Source organism: Dermacentor andersoni, chromosome 4, assembly GCF_023375885.2.
Source record: "Dermacentor andersoni chromosome 4, qqDerAnde1_hic_scaffold, whole genome shotgun sequence".
Classification (NCBI taxonomy): Eukaryota; Metazoa; Arthropoda; class Arachnida; order Ixodida; family Ixodidae; genus Dermacentor; species Dermacentor andersoni.
Genome location: NC_092817.1, coordinates 169,933,630 through 169,960,284, shown reverse-complemented (window position 1 = coordinate 169,960,284; position 26,655 = coordinate 169,933,630). Strand labels below are relative to the sequence as shown.

Sequence of the window (26,655 nt, the reverse complement as noted above, 5' to 3'; positions counted from 1 at the left end):
CCATTGACGGTCAAGTGCTATTAAGCGTGTTTAACACTACTGGCCTGTTGACCAAAACATCTTTCTTGCGGAAGAATGTCAACTTCCTTCGCGCCAGAGAAGCACCACTTTTTCTTCGCTATAATCCTATCGGCAGCTTCTCGGATGATCGGTTAGAGTGAGTGAGGAAACTTTGTTGTGAACGCCTGCAGAACGGTTAGCCTTCCCGTTAGGGAGGCGTTACCGTGACGCGGCCATGACGTCTTCGCGGCGTGTGGCGCCTCTACGTCGGCCGCGGCCGCACTATTCCCTTTGGTCGACCGCGCCTGCCCCTCTTTTGGGGTGGCAGCCTCCCTCCGGTTTCGCTCGGTCGTTGCCTTTCGAGGGCCACCGAGATCTGCTGGACGGCCTGGGTTTGGACATCTTGGTCATAGCATCTCGTTGCGGCCTCGAGCCGCGGCGGGATCGTTGTTATTGTTGCAGCTTCATGCGGATTCTTAGCACAGTCCCAAAGGATGTGAGCTGCAGTGGCTCTTTCCTTTCGGCACACACAACACAGATCACTTTCATAAACACTTGGACACACGTGCCTCATCGGCACCGGGCGGAATAATGACACCGATTGAAGTTGTCGATATAAAACCGCCTCCTTACGGGTCAAGCCCGGATGAGGTGGCGGCATAGTCCTTCGCTCTAGTCGGTACCATTTCACAATTTCGTTATAGGAAGTCACTTTGTCCTTGGTTTCCCACCACCACGACGGGTCGGCTGTAGTAGCAGCGGCACGGTTGGTTAGTCCTCGCGCCGCCGCGTTCACCGTCTCGTTGTGGTTAGCGTTGCCGCGATCCGACACATCACATCGGTTAGAGCAATGAATACTCAGCTACGACTCGGCGTGAGCGTCTCCGCACAATGCGGTCAAACCTGGCCTCGCGCAGTGATGTTCCTACTCTTCTCGGGCAGACGTCCGTATACTTTGGCGACAGACTGAGCCGGCGTGCGGCTTTACCTCTCCACCCCACGACGACGCTTACGCCGTTTTTGTATCCGGTCAAAACGAAGCACCTCTACGAAGACGTGACAATGTGGTGACGGGGAACGATACAAAGCAAGAAAAGTTAGACATCACACTCTTTATTATTGGGCGGGCGTGAACCAGGAGACACGCTACACTCGGGCAGAAGGATAGTGCCGATCACATGCGTCGATCGTCCAAAAAGTGATTTGCGGCTAACGAGCATCGGACTGGTGGTGGTAACAACTTTATTGAGATTCTGCTCAGTTATCTGGCAGGCCCGAGTCCTAGGATGGCCCCTCACGAGGAGCGACCTTTCGGCCCGGGCAACGAGGGCTTTTTGTCGTTTTTCCTCCGGCGTTCTGAGACTGATTATCATGTCATGCTTTCTTTTTTGAGAACATTCTGCCAATCCCATAAGAGCTTATTGCAGGAGGGGAGCAAGGTCAAACAATAAACATCCTAAAGTCGTCGTAAAAATGCAAGAAAGTACGAGATAGGAATATATAATCTGAATAGCAAACGTATAATAATCAGCATTATTAAAGTGGGAAATATAAAGGGTTAAATATTTATATTGATCCATTCTAGCAGTATCTACAAAAACGTTGGAAACAAGGCTAGCAATTGAGCGCAGTATCATCAAATAAAGAAGTCACGCAAAAATTAAATTTCATAGCTGAGAACTCAGTAAGTTATTTTCAAGTGACGAAAAATACGTAAGCAACAAACTATTTGTGATAAAGGGAGGTAAACCATTCGACTGCCTTATGGCTAGAGAAAAAAAAAGAGTATATAAAACAGTCAGTTTGAAAACAATATTAGTGTAGGGTGTACGAATTTTTAAGTAGTGTTATTAGGGTGTTTGCGATGGTAATGCACTTGGAACTATAAACGTTTAACTTACGAACTAACGTGTGGAGTAATGTTAACCGTGCGAGTGTGGTTTCATTTTCAATTTTTAGTATTCCGGCAATCTTTAGTAGAACACTTGGAGAATATGTAAGTCCACATTTGTTGAAGAAGAATCTGATTGCTTTTCTTTGCACTCTTTCTATCATGTTAACTTAATTGTTTAGTCGACGGAAACCAAGCTGAGATAGCGTTTCTAGGGTTGATCTCAGGAGTGCATCGTAAGATAGTAATTTAATTTCGCGTGGTGTTTGGCGTAGGCGCCACTTAAGAAAGAAAAGTCGACTTTGCACCGTTCAGGTAATGTGATCAACTCGGGAGTTTCACCTAAAGTCATACGTTAGCGTTAGACTGAGATACTCGAGCTCGGTGACTGCTGTTATGGGGTGATCATTTATAGTGTAAGGGAACTCCTATACAAGGTGTTTACCTGTTACTCACAAAAGAACAGATGTTATAATTTGAGAGTCACTTGCAACTTCGTACAACACGCAGATACTAATTTCAGTGCACTGTTAAGAATTACATGGTCATCTGACGAAGTAATTCCTTCATACAGTATACAATCTTCAGCGAAGAGTTATTTTGACGGGAATGTCAGTGAGCTAGTCATAAATATAAACTAAATATAGTATAGGTGCTAGAACGTTGCCTTTGGGCACACCAAAGGTAACCTGAGTTAGTTTAGAATTGGAATGGTTAAACTGCACGAGTTGTCTCCGGTTAGTTAAGTAGTATTTATGCTTTCGCCAATTAGTTCCTTCTCCAAAGTGTGCTCAAATTTTAACATTAGTTTCTGACGTGAAACGCAATCAAATGCGTTTGAAAAATTGAGGAAGGTTGGTTTGGTTTTGCTTGTCTAGGCCACTGGAGATCCGATTAGTTGAATTACTGTGGATGAGCCTTTGCGAAAACCATGCTGAACCGGACATAAAATACGGTTTTGTTCGAGGTAAGTGTTGATATTTTAAGCACGTCCTCATCGAAAATTCTACCTTAATAGCTGGTGCTCGCGCGTGGTATATGAATAGAAAATGTTTTTTTATACCATAGACAAAAGATAGAATTGGTGAAAAGGATCGAGAATGTTCTGACACATGTAGGCGCGTCGTGCGCGGAGCGGTAACTAAACATTTGTTATCCGGTGAAATGCGTTCACAGGAAAAACACATAAGTACGCGTGTCAGTAATACCACTAAAAACTATACCTCACTTGTCATCGCTCGCACAAATACGTTTGTCACATCAGACTAAAAAGTTTCTAAAGCTGTAATTTTAGAGCACGGCAAGTCAAAGCAGACGACGTCCGAGTAGATAAAAGAACTGCCTCTTAAAACTTACAGATGTTCAAGCAAAACAAAACAAGAACTAAAAATCTTCGTAGTGGGAGCAAATATCATATAGTGGCGCTCCAAACTATTTGAATTTAATAGTCACAATTATGTCATCAGCTTAGATTAACATACAGAACCGAGATTTTCTACATGAATACAAGAGCCAAACAGACAACATTAACAGTCAATATTCAACAAAATTTGAAGGAAATAAATTTTCCTACGGGTACAACGTGACAGTATATTGTAAAAGCATCTGCAAGTCCTGTCTCTGGCAGGCAACAGGGCCGTCGGACCTCGATTAGTGGCACAAATTACTTATTCGTTGACACGAATTCAGTGCATCCTTTTTCAAATGCTACCTAATGAGTGACGTTGCCTTGAATTCTAAGTGACAAATCGCTATGAAGACTGATCAAAGCTTGTTTACCAGTGCACTGTCAAAACGTTCGCGGGAATAGTTCCTCTAATTAAACGAGGGGTCAAGGAGCTCATGCTTTCAGTTCTACCGTCTAGTTACATAAAACAGAAGCTTGCAGCCCATTAGGCTTTGTCTTGAAATTAGTTTGAGAAAGCTACATTGGCAAACAACGTAGTTCTGCAAGCAAGCGAGCGCTGGCCATGATCTGCAGTGTACTTGAACATTGAAGCACGCCAAATATTTCTGGCGGTGACGTCTTGTCTCGTAATTTCGAAAAACCAGATGGCGTCGTTTACATCGCACATTTCACTCAGCCGTGTTAAGTGACGTAAGAAGTCGCTCTCTGCACACGATGCATTCATCTAGTTTCTCACCACTGCTATGGGAGAATGTCAGCGTTGTTTTCCTGCATGGCTTCACTCTCACGTTCCTACGCACAAGTCGCGGGTCATTTACGTGCGCACCGATCACACTGTTATGACTGCCCACCTGTATGCGTCACGAGGGGTCTCATCAGTTGAGCCATGTCTCCAAATGAATCTCCACAATAAGTGTAGGCAATTTTCTGGCACAGATGTACGTCGAGTGTTACTCTGGAAAACAAAAGCCGCAGCTGCCTACACTGATACTGCATTTCATCCTCGTGCATTCTTCGACGGCGATGACTGAGGCCTTATTTGGACTTGGAGGATCGATCACATATTTCGCGAACGAAACCGCCGTCTCGACATCGCGAGCTGAGACGTCTGTTGAGTGCAGCTTGTTTACTTCTGTGTCGTTTAGTACATTTTTCCCACACATGGTGGTTTCTCATCTGAGTGAGTCCGTCGATGTCTATAAAAATTCGAGTGGTGCGTGAACGATTTATCACATGTTCTGCATTTATAGCGTTTCTCGCCTGTATGCGTGCGCTTATGGATATCCAGATCACTACATAGCCGGAACGATTTATGACATATCTGGCATTTGAAGGGTTTCTCATCTACATGTCGGCGTTCATGGTTACCTCGATGCTGAGACTGCCGGAAAGTTTTGTCACATATTCGGCATTTGTAAGGTTTCTCGCCTGTATGCGTGCGGCTATGTACAGCTAGATGATCAGCCCGGCGGAAGAATTTACCACATGTTTTGCATTTGTAGTTCCCACCTGTACGCTTCAGGGAATGTTCTACAAACTTAGACCCCTTAACAGACGATTGATCACATGCTTTGCAAATGTAGGCTGTGTCGTCCCTGTGTTTGTTGGTGTGCCCGTGTAAGGCATCCCGTCTGCTAGAAACATTGCCGCACACATCGCAGGACACTTGCTGTTCTCTTCCTCCCGTTCCAGCAGCATTCCTGCAAATAGACGAACAAAGCAGCTCAAACTGGCCGACTCTTATTACGGAGCGACCTAAACACATGTTGGCCAATGGGGATTTTGACAAACTAAATCACCCGTTTATCTCAAGGCTGCTTGCTCAACCTGAGCGCTAACTTGCTACATTTCTATTTAGTGCTGGATTTGGCCTCTACAATGGAAAAAATGAAACACTGGTGCTTTTGGAGGCCTGTCCGGGTAAACTCGAAAACAAAACTACCTTCGTTCAAGTGGCAAGTAGTACAAAAGTGTTTTTTAATACATCATTTATATTCTTTATTTAGCCGGTGCAGGCGAGTAGTACTGTCTGTAAATGATGGTTAGTTATGAAACTTGCACGCCCTAAGCAATAAAAATACTTTCGCATCTTGAACAGGCTAACAAGGAGTGTTCACGCAAAAGTTCATAAATGTGTCCTCGGAAATGAGACATTAGGCATTGAGAGACTGTATTGCCTGAACTAAAACAGGCCGGCGTTTTTTATGAGCCCTTGTACGTTGCGAACCGTGATATAATTGGAAATGCTTCAAATGTGCACTATGCTATTCACGTTAGCTCTGACAAATTTAGGTGGTCTGACTCCACGGCGGACACAATATGTCATAACTCAATCTGTATACATCGTATATGAAGAACTTCCGGGCTCAAATGTTTCCGCAGTCATTATACAAAGCTGTTTATCATATGAAACGCATTCGAACATTAAAGCGCTCTTGACGAAGGCATCGATCAAACGACATGGCCATAATCCATTCCTTCATATGCAGTGAGCAAAAATACGTTAAATACATCAGTTGGCATGCACAATTGATTAAATATCCTTTCTGACGAGTTTTTTTTATCTCCTTGTAAAGATGTAGATTACAACGCTCATTGGAATCTTCGTAAATGTAACATAAATAGCCTGTATTTCTCTCGTACTTTTGATTTTGTGGCCGTGAAGTTTTTCTCCGCAAACTTATGAACCTGGCAAGCATTGAGTTTGGCATTGTTTGAACGACATCTTTTCTACCGTTTTGAGCACAAATTAAAAAAAAAAAAAACTGGCATGATAAGATACATACACAAGTACCTAGCGTATGCCTCTTATCCAGTCTGTTGCTCTCAGGAATGATGTACGCATTACCAGTCTTGAATACACCACCTAGTTTCATGGCCAAACTGGAGCGAGATCATCACGTTGCCCTTCGACTAATGCTTGGATTACCTCGCGAGGCGCAATCTATTTCATTACTCACTGAAGCGCATCAGTTATAACTGAGGCTGTAAGTAGTCCGGAGAGCCCTATATCATATTGAGTGTCTGCACCGCGCATCGAATGGTCAATCGCTCCTTGATCGTCTCATTCACCGCCCGTTATCTCGCATGCGAAAAATGGCGGTATTATTTATGAATATCGCTGGCATTTCTGAACATGCTGCTTCAGTTACGCCTCCGCCTCCAAAAGATATCACGAAACATGTATTCCCCATTTACCTCACAATCCCAGACATGCACACAAATTCTGATATGCCTGTTTCGGCCACATTCCAATTGGCTGAGTCTCAGATGTTCAAAAAGGTTCCAGATTATCTTGAAGTATTAACATATGCATCTGTACACTGCGACGGTCAAGGCGCTTCTGCAGCTTTTTTCTACCCTACAACTCAAATAGGGCGTATCTTTCAAATACCCCATCCAACATCGTCAACAACTGCAGAGCTTGCAGTGCTTAATGTTGCGCTAAAATACGTGCAAGAGGAGTTAACTACTTGGAAGGTTGCCATCTTTACGGACTCCCGTGCTGCCCTGAGCAGGTTACAACGCAGTGAGATTGATTGTCCACTTGTGCGCAGCATTACTGACTCTACGAGCAAAATTTCATCCCGTGGGGTATCTCTCGTTGCTCAATGGACGCCTTCACACGTATGAATCGCCGGAAAGGAAGAGGCTGATTGGCCCGCTTCAACTTGCGCTCATAACAACTGACTGCACAGAAATTTTTTGCAAGCTTGATGGCGTTCGTCTGTTGGTTCGTCGTCACGTACTCAAGCAGCATCCAGACCAGCGCGTCGCAAATGGAACGTCCCCGCCCCGTGTTTCCGGTCGAGGCTTGCCTCGTCGCGCTAGAGCACAACTACTCAAGCAGAGGGTTGGCTGCGTGAACGTGCCCGCACGCTTACACAGACAAGGACGTGTGGCCTGGCCATTGTGTGCGTCTGGTGGCTACTGCGAGACACTTAAGCACCTTATATTTGAGGGTCCCGCTTTCAGTGCGCAGCGCATGCCCCTAGTGCAAAACTATAGTCTCCTTGGCCTGCGGTGTACGACACTCGACGAATGTTTATACCCCAGTGGTCGTGCGTCGTGCGTCTAAACGTGATCAGGCTCATCGCGCTCTACTTACTTTTCTAGAGTTAAGTAACTTAGGTTCACGTTTGTAGCGTCCAAAGTATTTTATTTGACATTCTGTAGTAGCGTGACCTTCAGTGACCGGCCCCACTCTGTGTGATCTGTACTGTGTTCAACTTTAGTCTTTAGATTTGTCCTCTTGCTCTTCCTTTCCTCTTTCCTCCCCTCCTTCCTATCTTCAATTTCTGTGTTGCTCTCATCTCCCTTCTGACGGGTAGGCAGGCGTTGTGCCCCTTCCGGTGGCATTTGCCAGCCTGCTCCTCACTTTCCCTTTCCTGTTAATTGCGTATATAGCTTCACAACAAATAATAATAATAATAATAATAATAATGCGAAACAGGTACGCTAAGCTGAGAATGAACTATGTTCGTTATTGTGCCGTTAAGAAGATATTGATTGGTTTCCGTCTATTTATTATTGTTATTGTGTTTCATATGGCTGACGCAATGTTATGGTGCGGTTGAACTTACGTAGCCTAGTTTCTAAGTCATTTCTAATACCTGCTGGGCCGGTATCTGGACCGGGTTAGGTAATAAGTAAATAAGAACTGGGTGAATAAATCACACACACAAAAAGATCGAATAAAATTAAGGGCAAGTGAATAACTGCCCACAGCAACGGCAGTAACGTTTTCAGACAATCCATCCAGGCTCAGGAACAAAGTTCATTATTACATTTCACATGCTTTCAAACAAAATTAATTGCATCTTATTGAAAGTTATATACCAAGAACAGCATTAATCAAAATTTCGGTTTAGGTTTTGAACTTGCAGAAGTATTGAAATCGCCAAATTTTTAACCAAAGAAGGGTGATATCGTTACCATGTGGGCGAGGATTTCTAAGGATCTCGTCATAAAATAGGGTATTTCAGAGTGTTGTGTAATACATCAATTTCGCGCACTTTAGATGTGCTATTAGGTGCAGTTTAGAGAATGGTAAAATTTTTTCAATGCTGAAATAACGTTGTGATTTCGATACATCGATGACTCAATTTTTTCTTAAGTATATGTAGCGTATATCGAAAACGCGATTCCTTCCATCACAATATCACATTTTTAAGGGCTATAAGCTTAGCCAATGTTGATGCGGTGGTTGCAGAGGAAGACAGTTCCTCTATTCGAAAGTACTACCTATCTCGTAGAGACTGAGCTAAAGCTTCCTGTTTACGCCAGCACCGTATTGTGAGAACAACACCTGATATTCGGAGTTTCAGGCATCAGAACTTCAATCCCTCACACGAATTCGTCGATGCAAGCATAACCGAGCCATAGACAGCGTTGCGCGTCGTTTCAGTGAGTTGTTCTACTGAAATGAATTCTTACAGAAGTTTGACTCACCTAGCATCATTTCCCGAAATGCACGATGCTTCGTCAATGCCCGCGTGGCTTTTACTGGCCACTTCACCGCCGCTGCCGCCGCTGGTGCTGTAGACCGGAAGCGTGTAGTCGGTGCTTCCGTTTTCTGTCTTCTCTGCGTGTTCTGAAATCAGAGGTGCTGATTCCCCACTGCGCGACATTCCGTGTTAGAAACGCTTCGGATGCAAGAAGTTTTCGGAGAGCCTTCATGCTTATAAACCCTGACAGCACTGCTGCAGTCTGAAGTGATTCTCTAAATGAAAGCAAGAAAAGCCGGAAGCCAGAACATTATGATATGAAAAAGACATGTTTGTGTGTTGGGGGCCTTTCATTGTTTTATTGCTTGGTCTTTGATGCCTATGCTAGAGCTTGGTTGATCTTGCAAAGCCAGATTTTTTTCTTTGCTTGCTTCTTGTGTTTTGATAATATATTGGCTCTTTGATAGGCTATTCCGCATGAGCCATCGGTGTGGCTTGTCGTACAACAAGCTGGAACATGCAGGCATGGACCAATCGCTAGGTACTATTTTGCTGCTGTTAATGAAAAATTTCACGAAGGGGAACCTCATGGTTCTGTCGTAATTTGTTCAACTCGTATTGACTGCTCAATCTCGCAGTCTTTTTCTCGCTAAATGCAAAACCTTTTCGGAAGAGTGTTGACTGTGCCTTAGGCCGAGGGTGAATTTAAAGTAAAACCTCCACCTTCTACCTGCAGAAATCCGCCATATGACATATGAGCAGACCCCTTTTGGCAGTGAAAACACCATGAAATTGTAAACTGTCATTAGCCTGGCGAAGAAAAATTAGGGCTTATCCTACATGCTGTGAAAAAAAACAATTTTTTTAATCTACTGCAAAGCTCCCATTCAGAGAATTAATTACATGTTGTAAAAGAACCATTTTTTAATCTACTGCAATGCTCCCATTCAGAGAATCCCGCATATATGTTTGTTGTACACCTCTGCTATACGCGGGTAGAGCAAAATGTTTCCTTTCGAAACTTTGGCTTGGCTTGGCGCGTCTGGTCATGCCAAGGACGGATTCATGGCAGCCTTCAGATTCCCAGTGGTCATTTTATTTGCTTAAAAAAATCTGGAAATACATCCCACTGCACGAATCCTCATGACGCAAAAAATTTTGCCGGTACCTGGCCACCTGGCATTGTTTGGGGCTCCACGAAAACTTACATTTCGCCAAAATTGAGTGGTTGAGTGTGTGACGAAAGCAGCAGAACGACCACATTGAAGAAAATCAGGGGGTTCATCTGCGTGCTTTCTGCAGTCATTCGACCACATTTTATCAATTCCGATTATTGAGTTCTGCGGAAGTGCTCAACGGCCGTTTACCGAGAGAAGCACGTATCAAATAATCTGCACTAGCGTTATGCAATCATATACAGTGTACATTTATGTTTTTATCTTTCGGACTATGGTAAAATGATGCCGTCACTTGTGCTCAAGCACTGAAATATTCGAACCTGTTTTACCTGGACCGAATAAAAAATCGTTACAAGGTCGCATAGTTTGTGCGAAACGTCAGCTGCTACTACGAAATCACTGAGTCTGCAGTCTAAACTCGACTAAACACGCCATCTCTCGAGAACAAATAAGAGGAGACACCGGCATGTGAAGCACGCACTACACGTTTCAAAGAGCTGGGTGGATTTTGAACGATAGATGCATGCGTGCAGTCGCGGTGTGATTTTTTTTCTTGTATAAATCATGGTCAAATGGGCCACTGGGCTGCTGTGCTCGAAGGCAGATGTTTGAGTCGATTGTCTGTGACGCAATAAGTTTGTTTGGCTTAAACGCCTCGAGACAAGAACGTACTACCTGTCCTGCTTATACCTACTCAAATACCTACCTGCCGCAAAGTGAAAGCAAACCTGAACCGAAACCTGAACATCTTGACCTCAGCGCTCAGCCAGAGGTAATATTTTTGCTTGAAACAGTGAGCTTGTGTTCTGTTATCTTTGCATTTATGTAAGCATACATTAGCAGAGCAAAGTCATTATGCGGTGAGTGGATTCCAGCTGGCCTGGCTATATTTCAGAGGGCAAGGAAAGGTGAACTACGTATTTGTGGGTGGAGCTTGGACTTTATTCTTCGTTCCTCACCGACTGTAGATTGAAGAAAAGCACGCTAAGTAATAAAATGACTTAACGGAAGCAAGAAAAGTTTGAATGAGACCAACAACTAAAACGTGGATGAAGGGCAATTCCTAAACCACATCTCACCACCTATATTCGCAGCAAGGCGCCATGTTTGTCAACAAAGTTGGTTGGTTTAAAAGCCACATTATTTGCATACCGCATGGACGAACCTTCGACTCGGCTTAGTGTACAAAAGCGCAGACATATTTTTAAGCGACGAAGTTACAAGTTTGCGCAGGAGAGCACAACTGCAGATTTGAACCGGAGCATTATATTGACTCCCAGCTGCGGTTATTGTCAAAAACGATTTCTTTGTCGCTGTATGAGAATATGTAAAGTTAATGCACTGAAAACATCATGAGAGGGTGAAATTGTTTCGAGCGTAAGATTGCCTTCGCCACCCAAAGACTACTCAGATTAGTGAGGAAGGGTCACAAGATTATTAAATACTATTTGAGTAATTCGGACGTATGAGCAAAATATTGGCGAAGGTTTCAGGCAGAGGGACTTACGTACATTATTCGTCTCTCTAGTTCCTTAGATTTCTTCGTGCATGGCAAATTACCCTGTCAAAATTTTCTAGTTGGTTCTCTTCCTAAAAAAAGATATTACAGATTTTTCTTTGCGTGAAAGATTGTAGCTGGAGGCATGGATCTTCCAGCGCCTCAACTTTCACCACCGTTTATTTCTTCTTACATGCAGAAACAAACAAACTGTGGTAGCAAAGTGCGCACGTAGTATGATAAAATGATTCGTTGTTTCGAATCATGCGATATGACACTTATGGTCGATTTATAGCTTTGTTGTGGATCCGCAACTCAATATGTTAACGGCATCGCCAAACATATTAGGACAAATAATATGCCTGTCATGATAACTACAACCAGCGCTATGCCATGCGCGAACAGCGGAGCGCATGGCCTAATCATAACAAACGGTGTAGCGTGCGCCATTCAGTCATCACGATTGAAAGGCACAGACATCAGGTTTGACAGCACTGCGAGGTGCTACTCACTCCATACTCCAATCTTGTCGTTGGTTCTTTGAATCTTATTTGAAAGCGAGAAAGCAAAAAGGAAAAAAAAAAGACTGGGGCTAGAACATTGACGCATAGAGTATTGCCGCACACTGCCGCGAAGCGGTATGCGCTATATCGGTGTCAAATGAAACGCGAGCACTGGTGCATGTGCTACGGATTGCGCTGCCATCGCTACTGCACCGTCACTTTTTTTCGCTTTCAAATAAAAGATAACGAGAAGAGTAACGAAAATAGCGCAGCATAGAGGGAGCATCATCGCGCATTCGGTCAAGCCGGATGTGCGTTCCTCTCAAGGGTGATGACGGCACAGTGCGCACTGTCCCGTATACGCATTTCTGTCCGCGGTTTGTTTCACCCCGATATTACCTTTAATGCTATGCGTTGTTTTTGTACGCGTGTTTTGTTCTCAGTTTCATTGAATTGCGGCTATTTTGCAGCACTTTTCCGTACAGTCTAAACCTAGGACAAGAAGCGCCGCCCCGTTGATTTGTGATACAGTTATCCACTTCAATACCCATCCAAAAAAAAAAATGATTTCTACTAATGACTAAGTTTTAAGAGCTTTGCACCTGTTTCATTTTCCGACGCGAAGTCGACGCGATATCTTGAACAGCAAACTGCAACTACCGTTTTCGCAGTTATGATTACCACCTGTCGTACAGCCAGAAAAAATGTCTTCTGACGCATGTTACATTCTGCCTTTTTTTCTCCCACATCTACTTAAATACAAATGTTACTTTCTTACAGGTTAAATTCGCGTCAGGAATTTTTCGCTGATAATCTGCCTAGCCATCTTCGCGTCAAGTACAGAATCGTACACGTGCGAGTAGCTTCATCGGCGGAGCGATTAACCTGCCAGATATTGTCACACGGGAGCCTAAGTGCATGCGAGAAGAGTAACTTTGTGAATACGAAACAATGAAGAATGTGCAGCGCAGATTGAATGGCGGGGAACCATTTCCTGAGACTGCGGCAATGGTGTTTAAATGTGTCGTATACAAAAGCTTGCGCTTCCTGAATCACCTGAAAGGCGAGGCGTCGTATACTAGCGGCCCAAAAACATTCTCCCACCTACCGTGGACACTTGGTGTGCCTAGGGTCGGGTAGCACGGCGTGTTCCATAAGTGAACCCAGGTGCTCTCAGCAATTCTACAACACAAGACAGATATTCACATGAACACTAGGCCAGATATGGTTAACAGTGGTAGAACGAAGATTGAGGCTGAAGCCAACGTTTCGACAAGGGAACGCAACTCATGAGGGCAAGTCTCCTTGTTGTAACGTTTGCTCCCTGAAATAAGCATGTACACAGATGTTTTATCCGATGCAATATACTGCCGGGTTCGAGATAAAAAAAAAGTGTTTTGCCGAGATGAAGTGCGAAGGTATTACATATATAGCAAGGTAATTAGATCGCATATTCCAATCATGATTCGCTTATTAATCAGACACTTATTGTGTCACGTGTGCCAAAACGCGAGCAATACTTGAACCAACAACTGCGAACACTCTCGGTCAGAACGACGGCTTTGTGAGGAGAACCGGCAAAGGAGACTACAGGTGCTTGTCCCAAAGTGAACGTTATTTGATGCCGCTCCCTTTTACCCGTGATTTCCGAAGCACAAATCAGGCCACCTACAACACTGGCTGAGCGGGAAGCCCGTGCATACCAAGGACTTCTCTGCTCACTCTACCTTGGTCAGAAGATCACTGCTAGCCGTCTTCTTGAATTTATATCCTCGCCCTAAGGAGTTAGAGATTTGGTACAGGAAAGGTGAAACCATTCAGACTGACTTTTATGTCTTGTCACTGCGCACTACATGATATCTGGGAACGTTTCACTTTCGGTTGCCAAAGAACTGAAAAGCATCATCGATGCGCCTTGTTTTCCGAGGGTCACAGGGAAGTAGGGTAAGTTGTTCTGCCGTAGGTGTATGCCTGCATTCAGGAGAGAAGACGCGACAGGACGATGATCTCTTTGCACCCGTCCTACAGTTCAGCTAGAAACCAATATGCATAACCAAGGGTGGTTACGACAAACAAGATTATTAACCATAGCCTGATGAAAAGTTAGAAGCGACGATGGGCGAATTGAGAACAGGAAAAATGTAAAATGTAAGAGAAAAAAAGGTTGGAGAGGGGGCATTAAAAGGAGATTACTGACTTGAAGCCTAGGTGTGTTGCCTCCACCGAGGTGCCACAAAGGTCCAAACACCCGGCATTGACTCAACCCACTAGGTCCCATATTGCCAGGACACTGCTAATCCGCGCACGGCTTCACGTGGGAGGGTCTGACCCCCATGTGTTCGTCTCCGTGTTGTCGTTAAACACGAAAGGCCTGCAGACGCAGACGCCTCTGAGGGGCTGCAGGCACTGAACAATAGCGGAGATGATGCGCGCTGCAGGCATCAGCGCTCCTCTCCTCCTCAGAACAAGTTAGTGAGTGCAGCCATAATTCCACCCGGGCAGCATTTCGGGCCGTCTTTGGGTTGCTCTATGTTGAGGAATATTTCGAAATGTGGGCTCACATCGCGAGGTCTTCCGGTATGGACGGCGCTTTCTCCATGCCAGGGAGGCTTGTACTGGGCCAGGCGTGATCGGCGCTGCTGTTGGACACCACATTCGGGTAACAGGTGCTTCCGCCGTGAGCGACATCTGTAGTTCAGACAGAACAGAGGCGTTCAGTCACTGCTGTACAGAGGTCATTGATAGAGGACGAAAACTTCGCGCTAAGAAATAATAGCATGCAAAACTTTAGACTTGCGCTTTAGTGGTAGGGGAGCCTGGATGCAGTGTTGGGCATGCGGTCCTTTTTTTCTCTCTCGAATTTCTGCCTTAAATGCAAGCAAGGACTTCGTAGTGAATTTGTGTGATTTTGAATTTTTCTAGAAATAAATACTCTATACTGAATACAGCACAATAGAACACGATAGTGTTCTAACCAAAAAGCGACAGGGCGCTTTGTTTAATGTACTACAAGAGTCATATGTCTGGCGGCTCTAATTCGCAGTATTAGGTGAATTTCATGCTTCGCTAACGTGGCAGGGGAAGGTATAAATATAATAAGCAGTATTTCGCCCACACCAAACTTTCCCTAACACATAAGGGCGCGTTCTTGTTATTCTAAAGCCTCTAAGTTTGTGGTGCAGAAAACGAAACTTTAGCTCCGTGGATCCTGTCCAAATATGTGGGAACAGAGATAATTTTTCTCGGCCGCCTTCCTGCACCAACGTGGATTGCGCTTACTGAATTGGAAAGAACATGAGAAAATGTTGAGACTGCGGCAAGGTAACCTTTTACTTAGCCTGTGAACGTGTGTATAAAAATATTGAACGCGGCAAAATAAAAAAAAAACGATATCAAGCTTGTACTTCTGTAAAAACGATATCACCATTCTGGAAACTTCATTTACTAATATATCTAACCTAGACAAAATGATATGCATCACTCCGGAAAATACCACAATGTTGTGCTTATTACTTTTGGAAAACGCACGTAAACATATTTGTAATGTTTTTTACTTGTAAATTTATTAATTAAACTTGGCCGCTTTTTATGTTCTAACACACGCAGTTTCCCAAACAGTGATATCTCCTTTGGGAGAACAGATACTAAATTGCAGACGTTGTGCTTCAAGTTTTTTGAAAGTTGCCAATTTCCGGCAATTGTCGCATAGCACGCAGGCCTTAAAAAATTGATTCCCTGCCCAAACCTAAAGAAATTTGAATTTCTCAAATGCAACGAACAAGGTTCATGTCATTCTAAGAGTGGTTTCCAAAAGTATACTTGCATTTTAGATGCATTTGAATAGAAAAATCTGAAATGGCCCCATCATAAAGCTTCCTTTTGAAATTGAAAGTTCTTTCGCAAACAGTGGACGAATGGCGCCAATAATATCGTGGCCTGTTCAAGTGATTATAAGTAGACTTAGTCTGTTCCGCTCATGAACAAAGCAAACGGGGGCCGGACAGGTTTAAAAAGTAATAACAATTTGTCTTGATGGGATAGATGCATGCTTCAACAAAAAGTGGGCTAGCCTCAAAGAGCCTGGCAATCCGATGCATACATTTACCGACTTCTGTATCTTAAGTTCCTAAGAAAGCACTTACAGTAAGCAATCAATTTTTAAGAGATCACTACGAACAAAACGGCTTTAATCCTCTACATCCCTCTGCACGCCTTCGATACCTATCAAACTGTTTATGATAGGTCGCCCACTGCGCATATGTAAGATTGATGTCTAAAATTGATGCGTAAGATTAAGTAAGCTGGTTACTAGTGAGATTGATGTGGCTGTTTTTCTTTCAAGCTGCGAGACGGCACCTCACCAAGTGTGGCTGTTGTAAACACAAGCGTGGTTCGCAAATGAGGTGGTGGCAACCGTGTCTCCAAATTATCGAACGGCTGAGTGCCAGGAAACAGTTGCAATTTGCATTGCTGCAAACAGTTGCAAAACAGTTGTGCCCATCCTCTTGAAGGAGCCGCACGTTGAGAGGGCCAGTCAGGTCAGGCTCTCACAAAATATAGCACTGTGCGATACCAACTGCATGGAACGGCACAGCCCATAACACGCTAATTCGTTCGATATATATATATATATAAACACGGCGCTGCAATTTTGCTTCATAGACTTTCCTTCCCTTCCTCCTTCTCCACCCTTACACTGGCTCTCTTAACTACTATACGCAGAGACAAAGCAACACGGCGCGCATTAGATCCCATAGATGAGATGAATATTTACAATTATTATTAGGGTTGTAATTATATTCGAGTGCTGTTTGCCATGTTATCATTTGTTACCGAAGCTTTCCCTCAAGTCTAAATATTTTAAGGCAGTTTGTCGTGTGCGTATCATGGCTACGCACGCTTATATCGCCTTCCGTTTCTCTACCACGGGTGCGCTTTAAAACCACGGCGCTGCAGTTTTTGCTTTCCTTTCCTTCCTTCTTCTCCACCCTTGAACTGGCTCTCTCAACTACTACACGCAGAGACAAAGCAACAGCGCACTCATACAATCCCATAGATGAGATGAATATACATATATATATATATATAGAGATAACTATCAGTCATAGCTCTCGTAGTATAGCCCTCTGGGCCGTTTCTTTTTCTTTTTTTTCTTTTTTTTTCTTTTTTCTTTCGAAAGTAATCCTATTAGGGTTATTATAATTACACGAAGGTATTTCGCCCTCGTCAGCAGCAGTCCTCGAGATTGTTATTCTGGTGGCTAGCTTCCCACGCTATGCGTGCCGCCATCGCACCTGGTTAAGCTTCTCCTAGACGCTAGAGTTACACTATGTCCGCGCAACCTTGAGCGATCGGAAAGTGCGTTTCCCCCTCTTGGCCGGCGGGGAAGGGAGGCTTCGTTCCGGCCGCGAAGCTCCCCACGTCTCAGTAAGGTGCCTTGTGGTGGTCTCGTACGGACGATGCCCTCTCGGTGAGCGCAAATTTCCCCTCATCTTTTAAGAGGTTCAATACTTACAAGCATTTGTCTCGCAAACCATATTTATTTCAAGGAAATTTTCCACGTCTCAATAATTTCTCTCGTTGTCTCTCTCTCTCTCTCGTCGTATTCGAGTTCTGATTGCCGTGTTATAGTTTGTTAACGAAGCTTTCCCTCAAGTCTAAATATTTTAAGGCAGTTTTCCTTGTCTCTAAAGCCGCTCGAGTTCGCTCTTCTCCTCGGGCAGCCATTTTTTCAAGAAAGTATGCCTTCCAACCGACTATCCGGACAACATGAGTCACTTTCCACGTAAGTGTGAGGTTCGGAGCAGGAGCTGTGGCGCTTGAAATTAGCCTGGGGCCTGACGAACCAACCGACTGAGCTATCTTTTCGGGCAACATCGAAGGGTCGCGAGTTCAAATCGCCTGTTATGTTCCTTTTTTTTTCGCCCCTTTTTCTTTCTTTTAATGTCTTTTCCTTTATTTTATCACTGTACGGGAACCCTACTAAATTAAAAAAAAGAAAGATATATATCTTCATATATGTATGACCTGACATGTGCAGGTCATAAATACCAGGTTCTCTAGCCGAGTGCCATGCGTCCGGTATATCCGAGCTCAGATTGGTACACCTTGACTGATCAAATAGGGCACCACTGTATATTAAATGAGGCGTACAACTCCTGCGGGACCCGCCGTGGTTACTCAGTGGCTATGGTGTTAGACTGCTGAGCACGAGGTCGCGGGATCGGATCCCAGCCACGGCGGCCGCATTTCGATCGGGGCGAAATGCGAAAACACCCGTGTACTTAGATTTAGTTGCACGTTAAAGAACCCCAGGTGGACGAAATTTCCGGAGTCCTCCACTACGGCGTGCCTCATAATCAGAAAGTGGTTTTGTCACGTTAAAGCCCACAATTTATTTTAAATTTAACTCCTGCGCGGACGGTACAGTATCCGCCTCCCGTGCAAGAGGACCGTGATTCAAGTCCCGGACCGCAGAATTCTCTACCGGAAAATACCAGAAAAAAAAACCGTGTGTTGAGAAAATTGCACAAACAGGCCTGGAGTGCGGCCTGATCCCGAGGACCAGAACCGGTAACGCACTCTCTCACCAGAGCAGGATTGGCCACCCTGGCGCAGTACTTGGCCACAACCTCCTATATGAACACAACAATCAAACCCCGGCCCTCAGTCCCCAGCAGCTGCGAAGCAACTGACCACGGTGGCGGTCAGGCTTGCGACGCTGCAGAGGGTGCTAAGAAAGCCTGGCTCCGGACAGGCCGCCATTGGAATATGAACCTGGCAATGTTTAACGCTAGAACGTTATCTAGTGAGGCGAGTCTAGCAGTGCTATTGGAAGAATTAGAGGGCAGTAAATGGGATATAATAGGGCTCAGTGAAGTTAGGAGGCCAAAAGAAGCATATACAGTACTAAAAAGCGGGCACGTCTTGTGCTACCGGGGCTTAGCAGAGAGACGAGAACTAGGAGTCGGATTCCTGATTAATAAGAATATAGCTGGTAACATACAGGAATTCTATAGCATTAACGAGAGGACGTCTTGTTGTGAAACTTAGTAAGAGGTACAAAATGAAGGTTATACAGGTCTACGCCCCTACATCTAGTCATGATGACCCGGAAGTCGAAAGCTTCTATGAAGACGTGGAATCGGCGATGGGTAAAGTCAAAACAAAATACAGTATACTGATGGGCGATTTCAATGCCAGGGTAGGCAAGAAGCAGGCCGGAGACAAGTCAGTGGGGGAATATGGCATAGGCTCTAGGAATAGCAGAGGAGAGTTATTAGTAGAGTTTGCAGAACAGAATAATATGCGGATAATGAATACCTTTTTCCGCAAGCGGATCAGCCGAAAGTGGACATGGAGGAGCCCGAATGGTGAGACTAGAAATGAAATCGACTTTATACTCTGCGCGAACCCTGGCATCATACAAGATGTAGACGTGCTCGGCATGGTGCGCTGCAGTGATCATAGGATGGTAAGAACTCGAATTAGCCTTGACTTGAGGAGGGAACGGAAGAAACTGGTACATAAGAACCCAATCAATGAGTTAGCGGTAAGAGGGAAACTAGAGGAATTCCGGATCAAGCTACAGAACAGGTATTCGGCTTTAACCCAGGAAGAGGACCATGGTGTTGAAGCAATGAACGACAATCTTATGGGCATCATTAAGGAGTGCGCAATAGAAGTCGGTGGTAACGCCGTTAAACAGGAAACCAGTAAGCTATCGCAGGAGACGAAAGATCTAATCAAGAAACGCCAATGTATGAAAGCCTCTAGCCCTACAGCTAGAATAGAACTGGCAGAACTTTCTAAGGTAATCAACCAGCGTAAGACAGCGGACATAAGGAACTATAATATGGATAGAATTGAACAGGCTCTCAGGAACGGAGGAAGCCTAAAAGCAGTACAGAAGAAACTAGGAATAGGCAAGAATCAGATGTGTGCGTTAAGAGACAAAGCCGGCAATATCGTTACTAATATGGATGAGATAGTTCAAGTGGCTGAAGAGTTTTATAGAGATTTATGCAGTACCAGTAACACCCACGACGATAAGGTGAGAGAGAATAGTCTAGAGGAACTTGAAATCCCACATGTAACACCGGAAGAGGTAAAGAACGCCTTGGGAGCTACGCAAAGGGGGAAGGCAGCTGGGGAGGATCAGGTAACTGCAGATTTGTTGAAGGATGGTGGGAACACTGTCCTAGAATGGTTGGCCGCCTTATATACACAATGCCTCATGACCTCGAACGTACCGGAATCTTGGAAGAACGCTAATATAATCCTAATCCATAAGAAAGGGGACGCCAGAGACTTGAAAAATTATAGACCGATCAGCTTACTGTCCGTTGCCTACAAAGTATTTAATAAGGTAATCGCAAATAGAATCAGGAATACCTTAGACTTCTGTCAACCAAAGGACCAGGCAGGATTCCGTAAAGGATACTCAACAATAGACCATATTCGCACTATCAATCAGGTGATAGAGAAATGTGCGGAATATAACCAACCCTTCCGGATCCGGATCCGGATCATGAGTCTGAAATGATCAGAAGAATAAGAATGGGCTGGAGTGCGTTCGGCAGGCATTCTCAGATCATGAGCAGCAGGTGGCCATTATCCCTCAAGAGTAAATTGTATAACAGCTGTGTCTTACCAGTATTCACGTACGGGGCAGAAACCTGGACGCTTACGAAAAGGGTTCTGCTCAAATTGAGGACGATGCCTCGAGCTATGGAAAGAAGAATGATGGGTGTAAAGTTAAGGGATAAGAAAAGAGCAGATTGGGTGAGGGAACGAACGCGAGTTAATGACATCTTAGTTGACATCAGGAAAAAGAAATGGACATAGGCGGGAAATGTAATGAGGAAGGAAGATAACCGGTGTTCATTAAGGGTTCCGTACTGGATTCCAAGGGAAGGGAAGCGTAGCAGGGGCGGCAGAAAGTTAGTTGGGCGGATGAGATGAAGTTTGCAGGGACAACATGGCCACAATTAGTATATGACGGGGTAATTGGAGAAGTATGGGAGATGCCTGTGCCCTGGAGTGGGCGTAACCAGGCTGAAGAAGAAGAAGAAGAAGAAGAAGAAGATGATGATGATGATGATGATGTGAATGCAGGGCTCGTCACGTTAACGTCACGTAGGCCCTCGGCTCCTTTGTGGGAGAGGGCGAGGAAGGAACGCTGCTTATGGACGCTATTGGATTGAGAGGGGGAGAGTATCCGCAGTAGCAGTCACCTTCTCTCCTAGTAGCGGGACAGCTTGACGTGTATTGTCTCCGATACCGAATAGATTTGAAAAAAAATATCTTCCTAACCGTTTCCTCGACGGCGGCTGACTACTTCAAGTGCATATCCAAAATTGGCAATGTTGCCTGGTAACGGGCCCTTTAACGACGGGCTGTTCGAGCAAGCATACAACGTGTAGAATAAACACGGAGCTGTCTGGCTACGCATTGCACGGCTCGCGACTATATGCCCATTCCAAGGCCATATCCAAGAAAAATTGTCAAATGTCTATGCAGTTACGAATTCATTGCCTTGAAAATAAATTCATTCGTAAACTTGAGGCACGTTGATTATTTTTTGTGCTATCGTTCTTAGCACTCAATTAATCTTCATGCATTTCACACTAAGGCTGCACAAGCAGAAACCGACATGGTGACGCTGGTAAGGTGTCCTTATTAGCAATAAGTGCACCGTGTTCGTGATCGTTGTTAATGTTATTTCCTCTGTGTGTTGTTAAGCGTCTTCGCAAGTGCTACCGACAGTAGGAGGCCATGTCGTACATACCGTTGTCGTCAGTGGCATTGGTCTGGCTGTTCAACGCGTTCCATAGGTCATCGAAGGAGTCGTCACAAATCCTGGAATTATACATATGTATTGGAGTCAGACTCTTCGCTTCCAGGTATGACAGAATATATCTGAACAATGTTTCGTCAAAACAGAATTTGGCATAACGAAATTGGTATTTTGTTGACGAACGTGATACCTGTAATGTTTCCTTTTATCTCAACGCGCACTTACCGACTGGCATTGGGTGAACGGCCCGCTGGGCGCTACGTGTGGAGCAAGGAGCTGATCGACCTTAGTAGAAACGCCTCATTGACAAGCTCGAAGAGTGTCAACGCTTTTGGTTCACCTACAATGAGTCTGTTTACGGGTTTGTAGTCATCGACATAAGTAGCGTTCTCCATTTGTCACAGCGTAAATAATTCGTGGGTCACAATTAGCACCATGATTCATATTAGGCTGCCAGGAACAGTTTTAATCATTCTCTTAACAAAATGGGTTAAGGCTGAAAGGAAAGGAAAGGTTAGCGCGAACTGTCCGGAAAGGAAAGGCTCTTTCGCACGTGCGTGTTGGGATTTGCTATCAGCTTGGTGGCATTAGGGTTTTCAATATGGATTCAAGAACTGACGGATTCCGCATCCGTGTTAAGAACACTGTATCCCACACGAAATAATATTTGAAGTTACGGGCAAAAATGGCTTCCACTGAAGAATACTGAACCAACGGTTGTCTCTTAGGCAAGTCTAAGTTTGAACGTCTGAGCACAGAACGACGAAGTCGGACGAAACGAAACCTATACAGCGCATTAATATGTCATTGAAGAAGACGCTAAGTTTCCTACATATTTATCACCCGCAGGTGTCTCTCCGAAAGACCCAGTTTATTATTATAGTGGCATAAAGGAGACGCAGACGCAGTTGTAGATAGAAGGCTGAGAAAGACTAACTGTACGGGACGTGCTTTCGCAATTCTTAGCAAATGGTAACGAGTACCGTAAATAATTATAAATTGCATGAATACAAGTTCGGACATGTTGGTATTCTAGTTTTGCCATTGCTGCACAAAAAACGCAAATACAGAGGCACAGTGTAGACAGACGTAGACGAAGTGCTGGCATCCATAATCTTTTATTTTGACAAACATCGACACATTTGCAGGACACAAACAAGTGCCTTGAGAAGGCGCATTTCCGCAGTTTGAATATCCATGATATCAATAAGGAAATATAAGAAAACCACAAACGATGCTAGAGCCAAGTTAGGAAAGTACCAAGTTTTAGATAATAAGATTATTCTGCGCTGCAAAGCCCCCCCCCCCCCCCCCCCCCTACGAGCCGCTCATTGCATGTGGTTAAGGTAACCCGATGCTTCCTCAGAACCAGGTCAATCGCATGATTATATTACTAGCAATTCTTCTTACTCTAATGCTGATCCGCTCCTTCAGGCTAACTTCATTCTTGCCATATGGGGTTTGTTGAAATTTCATTTGTTTATCACTCTACTTAAATTACTTCACAAAGAGCTCGCGTTTCAATTAACAGGCTCTAGGTTCTTCACAAATACCAATAGCACTAGGTTTGCCCATAATCATAATTTTCTTTTACCTAAATTTAACACGAATTGTGGCAATATGACGTCCTCCTTCTCAGCCATTCAACTGTGGAATGACTTACCCAAAGCTCTTAAATCATCATCTTTGCATGCATTCAAATATGAACTTAATTTCATATTGTATAACTAGTTGTCCTGATTAACTTACTTTGTATATTACGTGTGTACTTCATTTATTAAATAGGTTATCAGAATTTAAATTGGTAATGTGCAATATTTTTTCATGTATGAATCCTTGTATAAAAATCGAATGTATTCCCTTTCACTACTTCGTTCACTTTTTATTTACTTATATATTGCATAATTTTACACTGCTGTTTTAAAGAATTATCTTGTACCAATCTACTTGTTAACCGAGGATCCCGCTGCAGTCGTTTACCGTTGGGACCCTCGCATGTATACTATTAACAAACTGTTATATATCTTTAAAGAATAATAAACAAACTGAAAGCTCAACAGATGGTGCACTAACGAACACATCCCCCCGACTAGCAATCGTTGCCGGTTCTATGACCTCATGTGTTGTTTGCAAGGTCGATCCAAATGGGTCGCGAAGCTTCTCAAGAAACGTCGTCCAGAACAGATTGTCCCCGTCAGGGCGATAGCGACTGAAGCGCGGCTGTGTAAAGATGGAACAATGATTCAGAAAGGAAAACCATTTTTAAGCAAAAAAATAAATAAATTATGGGGTTTTACGTGCCAAAACCACTTTCTGATTATGAGACACGCGTATTGGGGTCTCCGGAAATTTTGACCCCCTAGGGTTCTTTAACGTGCGCCTAAATCTGAGTACGCTGTTGTCTTAAGTAAAAAAGACTCACTGTTTCATTTAATTCAACAAAGATGAAATTCCTGACATCTATTAGGCACTTGCATCTACGAAATAAAAGGAAACTATTTTACTTTATAATTAACAATAAATGGCTTCGTTACCGTGCCCGCTATAAGAAGGGGTGCTAATGCAGTTATCAAATCCAATGCAAAGCAGCTATTGGTGGCGCGCACGTAAAATTCACCTGCTACTACACGCCCCCCTAACATGCTGTGTTGCTTTGCCTTTCAGTGTTTATCTAAATTCCCATGGCGCGGTGTTTGCGACGCGGGTTTCATGGCTCTTCAACATGTTCAGTCTAACGCAGCAAGTTACAACCTCCTCACAATTGTTTACTTCAGCTGCCTTCATGCGGTTGTCCTGACCGACGCTGGTAAAAGAACATACATTTTAAATATGCACGAACAAACAAAATGATTCCTTCAAAGAAACCACTAAATGGTAAGTGTTAGTGGCAACAGTGTCAGCTTGCACAAAGGCGTGTTTTCTGTTTAACAAGCATTTTCAGTACTTAAACACCGCCAAATGACGAAGCATTCATACGTATGTTTAACTCTAAGACGTAATGCCAACGAATAGGAAATAGCTCGCTCTACATGCGACGCGACGACATCGCCACGAGCAATGCGCGCGAAAGGTGCACGAAAGCTTAAGGTTATGCGTTAGGTAAGGCAACGTTAGGCGAGTTTAGGCTACGTCAGGTTAGCTTTACGGCAGGGGCGGCGCCAGTCGGCCGAATCGGTCACCGAGTCACGTCGGAAACAGCTCTCAAGTATGCGACCACATTCTTAAGATTTGCGGTCAGGAACTGTTTTCGCAACCTCCCGATTAGATTTGCACACTCTGCCAACGCGACTGTTCGCAGTTGCGCCAAAATGAAGCCGCCGTCGCGATGTCCGTGTAGTACTTTCCGATTAATCTGCACATGCCGTAAAAATAAACGCAGAGTTCATTTCAAGGCCAAGAGGCGTTTTTCTTCAAATCTCAACCGTTAAATTTTCTGAAAAACAAGCGACATCAACAATTCCGTAAGAAACGTACCCACTGGATTACACATTTCTTCAGTTTTCGGCAAATTGTGCCTTATTTGTGCTATTTAGTCAGCCTCCTGGAGAATGCTCCCTCGACCGCCAAAGCAAATGTGAAGTAGCGTTATAATTATTTTTATCCTGGTCTTTCCCTTTCACAAACCAACACCTCGTCATTACTGCGTCTTGGAGGGATCTTACAATTAAATTTCACCGCCTTGGTTTCTGTAATGTGCACGTAAATCCAAGTATCCGAGCCTTAATGCACTTCACAATCACTGGTGATAGACCACTGCGCCTTGAACGTTATCCGTGATGTCGAGCTCAGCAGCGCAACATCGCAACCACTGGGCTACTGCTACAGGTCTGGGGTGCGGTGATAACACACGCAAGCGAAACATATATACTTCGATAAAAATATCTACATCCTGCAGTGGGACTTGTCGTTACCATGACCATAAAGAGCCGCAGCTGGGCTGCCTATAAGTTGCCGTTCAAAACGTCTACTTTGCAGGCGTAAATCTGTAGCTGTCGAAGCATGTGTTCCAGGTTGTTTTTACGGGTGACAATATGCAATGAAACGTACAAGCGGCAATACTCACGTAGTGTAATCGTCGCATATGGTTGAAGAACCCTTGGCGTCACTATGGTTTGTAATATGGGTCGCTTCGTCTCTGAAGGTAAATGCATGAGGCATGGGTCCACCATTTCTTTCTTCAGTCATGCCTGATGCTGACGCTCTGGAGCACTAGCGTCTTTCTGAGGCAGAACGTTGTTGAATGATCGCGCATGCGCAGTCATTGTCAATGATGAAAGGAAACCAATAAGACGTTGGTCATTGGGGCAACTCGAATGAAGCCGTAAAGCCAATCTGGAAAAAAAAAGACCATAGAGTGCGCCACTATGTCGACGGTAAAGTGCTTATATTCGAACTCTAGAAGAGGTGCGCCACTCGTGCATGCTATATTTACTATATTTACTATATTTAGACCAAGCCATCAAGCTAAGTTTAATTAAACCCCTCGGCCTGCCATGAACCGTAGACATGAAGTGTTTGTTATTCTTCTTTTTCCTTAATGTGGAGAACGATGGCTTCCGGGTGAGATAATCGCAGGCGCGGCGCAATTAGCAAATATACATATAACGGACGCAAGCCGACCGAACGTGCGAACATAAATGTTCAGTACCCGAGGTCCTTCTCTGAAAGCGGACGCAGCTTGTTCCAGGTCTTTCAAGTTCGTTGCAGTCTTGGGTAGCTTGGACGCGCGGAGACGATGTTGCGTACATTTCCGCACTTGTTGCTTAGCCAGTGTGCATGTTTGTGATTGCATTTTTTTTCCTTTCTTTGCTGGCTCCACGTTCAATTGGTCACCATTGACAGTTCGGTGCATTAAAATCATCTAACACTGCTAGCCTCTGGACCAGCATAAGTTTCTTGCAGAACGATACCTAATTCCATTGCCTGGAAGC

General features: G+C 44.3%; 1 protein-coding gene across 1 annotated transcript; it reads right to left on the bottom strand.

The window, feature by feature from the left end:
* Window positions 1-1,097: 1,097 nt before the first annotated feature.
* Window positions 1,098-26,063, bottom strand: LOC129386631 (uncharacterized). The gene is made up of 6 exons (XM_072287567.1): window positions 25,788-26,063; window positions 21,716-21,786; window positions 14,487-14,613; window positions 13,034-13,107; window positions 8,751-8,892; window positions 1,098-4,999 (listed from the first exon to the last, which is right to left on the bottom strand). Exons 1-6 carry the CDS (start codon window positions 25,907-25,909, stop codon window positions 4,441-4,443), a joined length of 1,095 nt encoding a protein of 364 aa, XP_072143668.1. The 5' UTR covers window positions 25,910-26,063; the 3' UTR covers window positions 1,098-4,440.
* Window positions 26,064-26,655: the final 592 nt, after the last annotated feature.

What these genes read in the sequence shown, in the direction of transcription:
- LOC129386631 (XM_072287567.1), bottom strand. Translation starts at nt 25,909, where the DNA reads ATGACTGAAGAAAGAAATGGTGGACCCATGCCTCATGCATTTACCTTC. An exon ending in ATATGCGACGATTACACTAC is followed by an intron (nt 21,787 to 25,787) that starts GTGAGTATTGCC and finishes GTATAATTCCAG; the next exon opens with GATTTGTGACGACTCCTTCG. An exon ending in ATTTCGGGAAATGATGCTAG is followed by an intron (nt 5,000 to 8,750) that starts GTGAGTCAAACT and finishes GTCTATTTGCAG; the next exon opens with GAATGCTGCTGGAACGGGAG.